Source organism: Apium graveolens, chromosome 4 (assembly GCF_009905375.1).
Source record: "Apium graveolens cultivar Ventura chromosome 4, ASM990537v1, whole genome shotgun sequence".
Lineage (NCBI taxonomy): Eukaryota > Viridiplantae > Streptophyta > Magnoliopsida > Apiales > Apiaceae > Apium > Apium graveolens.
The window spans coordinates 9,512,949-9,525,778 of NC_133650.1; the positions used below are offsets into that span (position 1 = coordinate 9,512,949).

General features: G+C 35.0%; 1 protein-coding gene across 2 annotated transcripts; it reads right to left on the reverse strand.

Moving 5' to 3' along the window:
* Positions 1–172: 172 nt before the first annotated feature.
* LOC141717694 (protein EARLY FLOWERING 5) lies at positions 173–6,772 on the reverse strand. 2 transcript variants are annotated; one of them, XR_012573740.1, is made up of 10 exons: positions 6,488–6,772; positions 6,229–6,322; positions 5,067–5,152; positions 3,834–3,883; positions 3,329–3,398; positions 3,160–3,241; positions 2,604–3,028; positions 1,892–2,416; positions 755–1,155; positions 173–617 (listed from the first exon to the last, which is right to left on the reverse strand). XR_012573740.1 is itself a non-coding variant. In XM_074519871.1 (9 exons), exons 1-9 carry the CDS (start codon positions 6,566–6,568, stop codon positions 934–936), a joined length of 1,635 nt encoding a protein of 544 aa, XP_074375972.1. In that variant the 5' UTR covers positions 6,569–6,772; the 3' UTR covers positions 646–933. The 2 variants fall into 2 exon arrangements, 1 of the variants encoding a protein (XP_074375972.1); XM_074519871.1 differs by lacking the exon at positions 173–617 and having other exon boundaries at positions 646–1,155.
* Positions 6,773–12,830: the final 6,058 nt, after the last annotated feature.

Sequence of the window (12,830 nt, forward strand, 5' to 3'; positions counted from 1 at the left end):
TATACGTTAATTAGTATTAGCAAGTTTGTAGATTTGAATCGAAACTGGACCCGAATTTATCATTTCTCTCAATCAGTGGAAGCCTGCAAATTTAATGGATAAATTACACTGCTTTAGGGGCAAAGATAATTTCTTAGCCTCGGCAATAATTGACTCGTGCTGACAATAGTCGTAGAGAAATAATCGATATCGTATTAATTAAGACTTGGATTGGTTCAATTCCTAATTTGATTAACAAACAAATTCAGATTATTCTAGTCCAGTCCAGATACTAAACGCTTCTAAAACAAACCAGCTTCCAAGTCACAATGATTTTGAAAGAGAGGATTCTACAAGCCAAACATAAAACTAAACAAGGTGATTAACTCCCAAAATTAACCATCTTCAAGCCATCACATTACTTGCCCAGAATTTCAACTCAGAGTACACGTCAGCGTCATTCTTGTTCCTTGAAATTCGTCAATTAATATGCTAAAACTTTTAAATGGAATTGATAAGTTAGCTCAAACACCATTGTGAGTCGGCCTCAACAACTTACTTTCTGAGAATTCAACTTTGAACCTGCAATTCCATTCTCTCTGCAGAAAAGGATTCACGGATTTGGTGCAGACATAAACCTTCATAAATTAACCAAAATTAAAAAAGTTTCAGAAATCTCTTTAATTACTGAATCAGAATTTAAAGCTAATGATGTCCATGTCCTTTAAACGAGATCATGAGCTACAAATTCCTCAAATATGAGGATTCCAGATACCTTATAAACTTTGAGAATGAAAAACATAAAGGATATTCAGAAGCAATTGGTCATAAAAAGCAGGTGAATGTTATCTTGCACAAAAGAATTTGTCGTCACTTGTAGACACTCTTCCTATACTACCCTTCGGACCTTGCATTGCAACTCTCCTCATTCCGCAACCACATTTGCAAATCAGCTCAATTATCAAGAGCACCAAGGGCTTTCATATCCTCCAAAAATGCCATATATGAATCATCAGTGCTCTGAGGCTTTGGTGCTGATGAAGAGGTACCAGACTCCTTTTTTGCAACTGCTGGAGCAGCTTTTGGCAGGGTGGCAGCTGTCACAGATGAAACGGATGGCTTCGGTTTCAACTTGGGAACAGCAGACTCCCTCCTCACACGCACAGATGCAGGAATCTGTATCCATGCAAGGAAAAGGTTTTAACAAACAAAGAGATAACAGTAATATAAAAATTTAAAGATCGTGAGTTGTAAAAAGGAAGAAAAGTCTCAGCCAAGCCTGAAAACCAAAGACTTGGAACTGACTCTAGAAGGCAAAGCTATGCACCTAAAGGACTGACATATACCTATCACCTTATAATAGGAAGGTGAAGATATCAATTACTTTGGTTGGTTAAGTACTGAAAGAATTATCAACATGTAATAATAATGCTTCCTTTGGCCTGTAAGGGTATATTTCAAAGCCGTTGGGTCCAATTAGGATCAGATTAATTTCTATGTATGCATCGCACACTTCTGTTTACAACAAGCAACATGAAAATTTTATTTTAATATTTTAGTAGAAATATGCCATCTGGCTACTACCCCATTCATTAAACTTAGTCCTATTCGTCTTTACTACTAATGTGAGCTTAAGAAAAAACTTTGGCCATTTTTAAACAATTTCTTAAATTGCCTTAACAGTGAGCATATATTTCGAATTTTAAAATCTTCTGTGTGTCTCTTTCAGCAACAAATTAGATTCCTATAACACCTTGCAACATATACTGAACTCATCGACGAGTTCTTGTATGTGGATTCATCTTGGGATTTACAAAATGCTTATAGTCAAAATGTAAAAAGCATGATATTAAGTCCGTAAAAGAGCTACAATTAGTATAGGAAAACGTAACCTTCAGTATAAAAATCTCACCATAGATGTTAGCTGGGGCGTATGCTGAGCTAGAGGCCTCTTGACAACGGTGGATGCAGCAGATTTCACATAAGAAGGCTTCTGAGGGATAAATGGCCTTGCACCAATATCTTCTAGAGCCATGGGAGGAGGACCAGGAGGAAGCGGTGGTCTCATCATTAAGGGAGCGCCAGGGGGAGGTCCATAAGGTGGTCTTGGCATTAGCGGGACCATCATTCCATGAGGAACTTGCTGACCAGACATTCCAGGAGCAGATAATTGTGGGCGCATATCAGGTGGAGGTGGAGGAATACGTGAAATTCCTGGGGGCAAGACATCTTGCTGAAGAGCAGGGTGAAGGGGAGGTCCAGGAATTGGCGGTTGTTGCCTGGGAGGGGGTGGGGGAGGAAGTATTTTAGATAGATCCTTTGTCTCGGGGGGATTATTGGTGGTATTGGATTTAGATAGTGCACCTTCAGACTGATTATCGGCCGTCTTTGGTGGCATTCCTGGAGGTGGAGGTGGTGGAGGGAGCACACCAGATCCCTGCACAAGGAAAAAGAAGGGGGGAAATTAACAGTATTCCGACAATAAATATTCGCAAATTGAAAAGGATACATCAGATGTACATTGCAACAATAACAGGTAGAACTACAAAAATTAACACAGACAATTGTTTGCTTTGGAAGAACATGTCACGAAAAAATAATTAGTGGATGAACAAAAATTCTACCCGAACTGACTCCTGAGGGACCATATTGTCTGATTTAGCAGATTGATTTCTCTCTCTTTCTAGCCCACCAGTTCCTGGAGGGGGTGGCTGTTGAGACTTATGGACAGCAGGCGGCGGAGGAAGTAATTGATGATTTGCAGTTTGTTCCTTAGGCGGGGGACCGGGAGGTGGCGGAGGCATAGGTGGTAGAGGCAAGGCTGTTCCCAAGTCTGCCACAGCAGGCTTAGGTGGCTGTGGGGGTGGAGGAGGTAGAGGCAAAGATTCGGGTATAATAGAAACATCTCCCATGTTCACCTCGCCAGCATGAGGTATCGGTGGAGGTGGTGGGGGTGGAGGAGGAACTGACAGGTCAACATCATCCAATTCTGCCAGTGATGATGATGCAGCGCCACTAGATGATGCTGCTGATAATGGAATTCGCGGTCCTGCACATCAACATTCCAATAACCCGAGCCAGTAATAAGAAAGCACGTTAAGAGTTCTCATTTATATACATGCAACTAACAGAAAAAGAAGAAACCAGCCAATTTAAGTTGAAAAGAAAAGAAACAAGTACCTATTGACGATTTATACATTTGGGGCTTCCCAGCTGGAGGAGCTCCGGTTGGATTTAAAGTCGGATGATAGTATACAGAATCCTGCATAAATAGTCATATAAAATTCGTTTTTATACAAGAATACTAATACAAAATGATATAGTATATAAATTAAAATTAAGAAATTACTTCTGGTTTCGGGTGTTTGGCACGATCTTCTTCTTCTGCAGTTGTCCGTCTCCGCGGAGGTCCCAAATGACTGCAGTATTAGTGAGACCAACAGAGTTTATTAATAAAAACAAGATAATAAAGTTATACCTTATAAGAGTTGCGCCTTTTTTTCACGAGAGGGAGAGGGAGGGGGGGGAGAGAGAGAGAGAGAGAGAGAGAGCAAGGGAGGGCGAGAGAGGGAGAGGGAGAGAGGGAGGGAGGGAGAGAGAGAGAGAGAGAGAGAGACAAGGGAGGGCGAGAGAGGGAGAGGGAGAGAGGGAGGGAGCGAGAGAGAGAGAGAGAGAGAGAGAGAGAGAGAGAGAGAGAGAGAGAGAGAGAGAGAGAGAGAGAGAGAGAGAGAGAGAGAGAGAGAGAGAGAGAGAGAGAGAGAGAGAGAGAGAGAGAGAGAGAGAACGCCTTAAAGTCTGAAGTTTTACGCTTAAGGGAGAGAGAGAGAGAGAGAGAGAGAGAGAGAGATCTTCACCTAAACATTACTGGTTCTTCGCCTTTTTCCCGCATTTTAGATTCATGTTCCTGTACACAGATCACATAAAAGCTTAGGCTAAAGCATATACCCAGATAAGCACTTAGCAAAAGCGTTTAATGAAGCGTGCAAAAAAAAAAGTAATTTGTAAGCATAGGTAATCAAGCAACATGAAATATGGCAATGGGCAATTTAGTAGACCATGTGCTTGGAATTATATATTAGCATATCAGCTCTTCCAGGTTCTCAACACAGCTGTATGCAACTTTCTAAGGCTTACCACATAATCTACTTACCATAAATATTAGACATGGACAGTAGGATGTGTTTCAATTTTCCTGAAGGGAATGCCATAACTAATCCATATTGCAAACTTATATGGTTGTTGATGAGATCCCTCAAAGCGGAAAACCTGGGATGGACAGATAACCGGCCAGCACTACTAGGAATTCATAAAAAATGCTTGACAAAATATTTTTATATATTTGCAAAAAAAAATATAATTACATTTTTAAATAATATTAGTAATGCAAAAAATTAGTAGTACCATATGTTTTATGAATTCAGGTATCTGAGGGACGATTCAAATAGTGGAGCAAAGATAGCAAGTTTTACCAAGTGATATAATTTATGTCATTTGAAGTTGAAAGAGAATTTTGTCAGAATAATCCAGACATTAGTACTTAATATTACTAGTGATAACCCAAGAAGTAGTGAAGTCGAGGATAGACGATAGTCATTTAATTTCTTATTTTACCATCTCTATAAACCTATGGTCAAATTACTCTCCATAATTTGAAAGAGAATCGAGGATACTCAATTATTTCTGTAATTCTCTTAGTTTCTTCTTAAACTGTGATTGCTGAAAAACGAGTATAAGGGTTTTCATATCAAACGCTTTTAAGCACCACAAACAGGAATCGAGGAATTGAGGAATGGATGGAACATTTGGAGGGGGCCGTGTTCTACTCATGCTACTGTCACATATTATACTTGTCATGTTTGAAAAAAATTACATCAAAGACGAGTTACAAGATATAATAGTCAACATAACCAACAAGAACTAATCTCCTACCCGGGAAAAAGTAATAAACTACCTAGAATTTTAAGAGGTAGTTTATTAACACATCATAGTAGCTAGACTGCTATGTAATCAATTCATACATACACACACTCCCTCACACGCGCACACACACACACATAAAGTAAATGCTTGGCATATCTTATACATACCTTCCTTTTCTTCAATACAAGATTGTATGTGTCCTCGAGTTGTCTCTTTTTGTGCTTTCTTGCTTTGTCAAGAGCGCCATCTGCCTCTGCATCATAATATTCAGAGAGGCACATCAATCAATATGCTAAAAAGCTTATCAGTTACACACCACAGATCAGCAGACTTTCCTTTCAGACATGAATAATCAAAACAACACAAAACATTTCATAAAAAAAGCTCTTAAAACAAATGCAAATAAAAATAAAGAGAAATTCAAGTGATGTTGTGAGCAATTGGAGTAATAACAAATAAATTAGTCATTTTACAAAAAGAGTTACATTTGGTCTCTATTCTTTGAGTTGAAAGAACGCAATGTATAATTATTAATTAGGGCAATGATTTCGTTTATAATTGATTATTGTGCTCATTGCCTCATTCCTACCACAAAGTTGATTTTGCAACACTCTATTTGGCATTTTACAATCCTTTTAATTCCAAAATGCTCATTCTTTTCATCCGCACTGTGTTTTCACAAACTTCATCATCTTCATGCACTTTCAGTCTACTCTTGCACCTCCAAGCCTACTATTACAACGGATTGAGTGGTAATGTTGGGCTTGGCTCTCTCATTCTGTTAGTTGGAAAGAATAAATTGGATATCTCAGCTTAATTGTAGCCAATAAATGAAAATTATACTATTCCTTACAGCTCCATTACATAGGACTTGGTAACCCCCCCCCCAAACAAAAGGTTTTCAATATTTATTTTCTCCGCTATATATTCTTCACAAACTTCATCATTATGTTAGTTATCCCGTCACCTCCTCCACCCTCATCTCCCTTAAAATATTTTCCTTCCCATTCATCTCACTTCCACAGATGAAAGAAACGGAAACCAAGTGACATGTATAGCTGATTCATCTAAAAAACTAGATCATCCTATGTCTTCCAAGACGGGACATCAAGTTGTAAGTACAACACCACCCTGAACTGAATTGTCAATCACCAGAGTAACAATAATAACACAAAAATGTCATTACTCCCTAACCATTTCCGTAAATATACTACAACCTCTTACTTAATTTAACATAACACACACAGCTCAAACTAAATGCCCAAAATCAAAACACATAAACAATAAAGACACTACATTTATAAAAAAACACGAAAGCTTATAACTTACTCATAGCTTCCAACTTCTCAATCTGATCCTTAAGCGTATCGGGATCCTTCTTCAAAATCCCCACCTCCCTCACCTTCTTCCTTTCCTTCTTATTCTACAAAAAACAATCAACTAAACATTATCGAAATAATCACCAATTACAAAAAACAATCACCACTACTCAATTACCGCACACACAACACAAAATCAAAAACTAGGTCAAAAAATAAAAGAACCAATCAAAACACAACAAAAAAGAACAATTGAATAAAAAGATTACTCTTTTCAATTCTTTTTTGCGAAGCTCTTTGCGATAAGCATCGGTAGGGTTCATAACTTTCCCGCCTTTTGTCGTCTTCATCTTGACTGCTTACTTTTTAACCGCTGGTGTAAATATTTGATCGATTAGGGTTTGATTATGATCGCAATCGATTGAATTGATCGGTTTTAATCAATGCGCGCGGCATCAAAAAGGGAGTGTGTGTAGGTAGGTAGTGTGTGTATAAAACCTTTGGATTTTGGGGACGAGAATGAAGAACAAATGAAAGATATCCAAGCCCTTCGGAGTCCGACCCGGTAGATAAGTAAAGTATGCTTTTATATTAGAAAATTATTACTCCCTCAGTCCCTTTCGAACATTTTTGAGAGAGGGTCAGACACGTGCATATAAAATAGAGTTCTGTAACTTTTTTTTATAATTTTCTTTTTCTGAATAAAAGTTGAATATTTTAATTTTTATTCAGAAAAATAAAATTATAAAAAAATTTACAAAATTATACTTTATATATACCTTAAAATGTGTGTTTGAGACTCTCAAAAAAATGTAAACAATTGAAAGGGACGGAGGAAGTGTATTATTACGATCATTAAGAGCATCTTAGTACCTTCAGTCACTCTTCAAATATATTGTAAAATATTAACTTTTAACAATCTATTATTTATTCACCTCCAACAACACTTTTTATATTTACTATTTAAATAATATTTTAATATTAAAATATCTTTATTTGATAGGAGTACAATACAAAGTTGAGAGAGAAAATGGATGATTGTATTACTTTATCGGATTCTCTGTGTTATGTCCATGAGCACATAATAAGAAGTTATGTGTCAAAATTTGATTGGTCTTTAAATCATTAATGTTAATGGACCCCTGCATTTACATAAATTTCACCAATAGAAACACTTCAATTTCATAAAAGTTTGTGTTTAACACCAGACAAATCCTTACTTTTTAATAAAATATAAGTTAAGAGCAAGTGGTTGACTAGAGAGGAGAGAGAAGGTTTTTAAGGTTTTAAAGAGTCTTTAATAGTGTCTTAGAGTTTCAATTTAATTAATACTCTTTATTTTTCCACTTAAGAGCTTATTTAAAAAATTTGTTGAAAATGCTCAAAATGCACTAAAAATTTGCTACATATACTAATCAACAATTACATATTAACCCACGTGCAATCTTGGGACACGTGAAATGGTCTGATATTAAAAAATGGGATCGAAATAACGTTCGGGAGCAGACCTCGAAAGTGGTCAGTCCCAACTCCCCGGATCGACCCACTTTCCTTATTTCTAATATTTTAATTCAAATAAAGGGAAAAAGAATGCAGATGGTTTACTGCTTTCTCAGTTTTTCCTTTAAGTTTATTATTATAAATCTAACTGGACTTACAATACGAATAGGTTATTATTTTGAAAAGTATGAAATGATCCTTCAATTGGAGGCATTCGGCCACCTATTGTTCCGGGACTGTTTTTACTTACGTGGCTCAAGTGTGATGTCTGAAATTTAGAAAAAAGTAGTCCTAGTGATGTTGCTCTAAATGTACAAATCTAGGTTTTTTAATGTCAGTGTATTGCTAACCGTGTTATTTAAGAGTATAAATAATTATTTTTTTGCAAAAATATAAACATTTTCATTGATAAAAATCGAGAATACAATCCGGAGGGACGGAGTTTCCTTCATTCATCAAATTATATCATCTAACCAAAAAGTAAGCAAGTGCTCCCAAAAACTTAGATAATATCGCTTCAATGCCCGATCAGATAACCCACAGTTAGGCCTCATTAAAACCCCTCAAGAGTAAAATCCAGTGGGAAAAAAACTCAGGAGGGGAAAAATAAACCCACTAAAATATATTATACAAAACTAAGTATAAACTAGAGTCAGATAGTTGCACGGGCAATCCCGCATATCTTCAACATTATCTTGTAATCCGAGAACTTGGTTGATAATTGAGCTTTAAATCTGATATGAGATCCCCCATTAAATCTCTTATCATCCTGAAAATAAAATCAAAGAGACAAAGAAAAATATTAAAAAATGAACGATTATTAAAATTATAAAACAAATACAAATATATAGTACATAATAATAAAATAAAATCTAAACCAAAATATTAGTTAGACACAAGCAAGCCCAATAAATTGGCACAAACAAGCCCAATAAATTGGCACAAATCAAGCCCAATAATTGCCACAAAATTTCCTCTAAAATGCCTAAATTATGCCCTCAAATAGTGCACCATAAAAGCCTTCAATCAAGACACTCATTAAAATATCTAACAATTAATTAAATAGATTCTAGATTTGTAACTCCCTCTTTAAGTAAATACCAAAATTACTCCAACAATTATGACATCAACAATTAAATTGAATGAACAAAATCTGTAACATTAATACACCCCAAATACCCATCATCTTCTCCAACCTTCCACCACCAACAATCGTGGCTACTTTCGGTGACATTACCGTCCGGTCAAATTCCGGCAAGTTCGAAACACAAATTTTCTCCGGAGTTCTACTCACCATTGCCCGATCTATCAATCTACCCAACCCGTTTTTCCAAATTCAACCCGAAATACTTCCCATTTTAAATATCAAAATATACTCAAATATTAAATATCTTCAACCTCTGGACATTATCATCTTCTTCAACCTTCTGCCACCTGCAGCCATGGCTGCCACCGATCGACACCGTCGTCCGGCTGCCGCCGGCCATATTCCGGAAACCTCCCAAAACTTGATTTCTTCCTCGAAATACTACCTTCAGTCCCCGATCTATCTTTCGCCATACCCATTTTTTCAAAAACGAACTGGAAATAATTTTTCGGTCTCTCTCTCCCTCTCCCTCCCTCCATATCTCTCTCTCTATCTCTCTCTCTCACTCTCGCCTTACTTCTCTTTTCCCTTGTCTCACAACATCACAACACCGCCACCAACATCATCGCATCGATTTTTTAAACTCGTAGTAATATAGATAGATTTCTTCGTATTTACGTCAAACCCAAATCGAACAAGTAATGTAGCTCTTGGGTCTTCAAATTTTATAGTCATTTTAAGAGAAGCATCTTCAAAAAAAGAACAAACTAGAAATAACATTCACTCTTTCTTTGTACTCGTGAATCATGACATTCGAAAACTTATCTTCGGGATTGAAAAAATTGTACAAATAAATTTGTTATGCAAGAACTTGTTTAACATAACGTGTTATTGTTTTTAACTTTTTAATCTTAATTTTTTAAAATTAAAAATACTAGGAAATTAAATATTTTAATAAATGTTTAAAGTTACACAATATAATTTAACCGCAAAACAACTTCCAATTCTCGATTTTAACTTTCAAAGAAGTCTCTCATCCATTTATAGAAACTTCACGAAACTTGAACCAAAATTTATAAATCTCTGGAACTGGACAATTATTTGTACCATAAATGATTAATAGAGTATAATGAGTTAATAATTAAAGTATAACAACTCTATATAATAATAAGTGCATATCAGAATAATAATTAAAGTATAACGACTCTAGATAATAATAAGTACATATCGGGATAAAATGGTTACACTTTCTTAGAAATGCAATGCAAGTAAGCTTATATGGACTTGTAATGCCTTCGGGAGCATATAATGGCAAATACGTCAAAGTACCCATTTTTTATTATAGGTAACCCGCAGCCGCTGCCATTCGGGTGCGCACTAGGTAAACCCTACGGGCTCACGCAATAGCCTGCAAACCACATGAACCAATGTAAACCGCATTTAATCGATAGACTCTAGCTCATGAGGCATAATCATAAAATTCTTCTCCCGTGAGATTCAAACATATAACCAAGAGGATAATTATCCCCTCTTTAACCAACTGAGTCAACCCTTGTACCCATTTGTATAGGGTCTATAACAACTAATATCACATTATAAATAGTTATAATCACTGGACCCATCCAATATTCATATGGACAAGGACTTTCACAATAGTTTTCCCTTTGTAGGTTAGACCATGCTTCATCTTTATTTTTATGACATACTTTCATCTAACAATCTAAACGCCCTTCAATAAAATCGTATAATTCTGTACATAATCTTCTCCACTGATTTTTCGACCCATAAATATGATGAACTATTGATCTATAACCACAATTACTATTCGCAGAAACATCTGTACATTTATGAATGTAAGGAATAACAAACTGCGGAATTTTCGGAGGAAGATATTTTTCACTCCTAGGAACTTCACGTTCATCTTCTGACTTGCGTTTGGGAACTTTTTTTCAAAATGCTAAAAAAATAAGGATCTCCCTTCATGGAGCTCTTACCTGTCGGCCGACCTTTACTTTTTCGATTAGTGAAGGGTTCTTCCAATGTAAATTTTTCAGGATATATTAACTTCTCAAGTTGTGAAATGTACATTTTTTTTGCTTCCGATGATTGTTTCATCATTATATTAAAATAAGATAATAAAATTTCATCATCATCCTCATGTGAATAAGAAGTAACACCTTCCATATGAAAAGTTCTTCTAAAAATGTGAACATCATTCAACTCGATACACTTTCCTTCCTCGTCCAGTAGTCTCATCCCATGTGCACATTGGAGTCCATGTATTGTTCTCAAGTAACAACCACATGTGATAGGGCTTATATCTACTCCATGGCGACTATATTTCTTCATAATCTTCTTAATTTTCATATGAGAAATTTTACCTATTATTTGTGTCAGAAGGTGTAAGACAATAATATGAAGATCCTTGTTTGATAAGCTAACAAAACTAGCTTTATTTCATTTTCTTGAAGTTCTTATAATGAATGCACTCTTAACTAAATTGTGTCTAAGCTCCCGACGGATGTCTTTAAAATTCTCTTCAGTGAATTATGAGCACTTTTAACCCTATTCTCATTATCGAACAACCTGCTCATTACTGAATGACCGACGTCCCTATTCTCATTCCCAAACAACATGCTCATTACTGAACGATCGATGTTATACACCGGAACATTATGATTGTGATTCCCGTCAATCACAAACAATCATCACGTTCCTCCAAAAATTTATGTTCCTCTAAAACAAAAAGGACATTGACATCTTTTTGTTCCACTTGTACGTTTTTTAACTTGATGTTCATTGCTTTTATTCTTATTTTGACGATAACTTGAGTATCGTTCACATCCAAAATAGACACAAGCATCTCTCTATCCATAGTCTTTCCCTCCTTTAAAATTTATAATGACTATGCTAATATTATTTATTTTCCCAACTTACAAATGTTTCTAGTTCTTGCCGACTCTGAAATATTTGCTCTCTATGAAATAGATGACCAACATCCTCCAATTTGCTTGAAGTAAAATCATAATATATATCCTGCAATTTTAAAGAATAATATAAATAACAGAATTAATATATATAATAAAATTGAGTTTAACATAAGCTAACATATTTGAATACTTATGTTAATTTCTTCTCATCCCTCTATTGCCAACCTGAAAATAATCATAATCACATGTCGATAAAGTATGCAAATGCAAGAAAAACATGCATTATTATTGTAAATTTTATAATTACTGTATACAACACTGTACATAATTATTTAAATTAAAAAATTCAAGAAAATTTTATTATTTTATACAAATATTTACATAATTATTCTATATTTAGTTATTCTTTGTTACAAAAAAAATATTATTATATAAAAAAAGATTACAATAATTATTTAGAGGTGAAATATGATTTGGTCATTTTATAAAGTGCATTATAAATGTTTTAACTAGTGTCAACCTAAATTAAACAAATTAACATTAAAAAAATTAACACAAAATAACTTTGAAAAAATAAAGAATTTTATTAATAACTTTTAGAAAATAAAAGATAAAACAAAAGTTTATGTTTTAACCCTCTCACCAATAAAACAAACCCTAACAGTACTAACACCTACAAATAAAACAAAAATAAACATTTGCAAATTATTCTTAAAAAATGTTAGATATATTTGTGATGTCATGTCTAATCTGTTGTATTTAGTTTCAGAACTTAATATCAGGACTTATCAGGACTTACTGGAAATCAGAACTTACTGAAATCAGAACTTATATCAGAACTTAAGGCTGTCAGGATTTATATCAGGACTTAAGTGCGGGTACTTCAGAAAAGGAATGCGGCTGATTTACAGGAGAGGATCTGGACTAAAATAAAAGAAGATATGCATGAAGAGTTGAACAACTAGAAGACTTGTAAAAAGATAATATATGGTTGATATATTTTAGGAGACAGAATTATATTCCATATCAATTAAAAGATATCTTGTAACTGTGTACTATATAAACACAACTTAGGGTTTACACTATAAGTGTTAT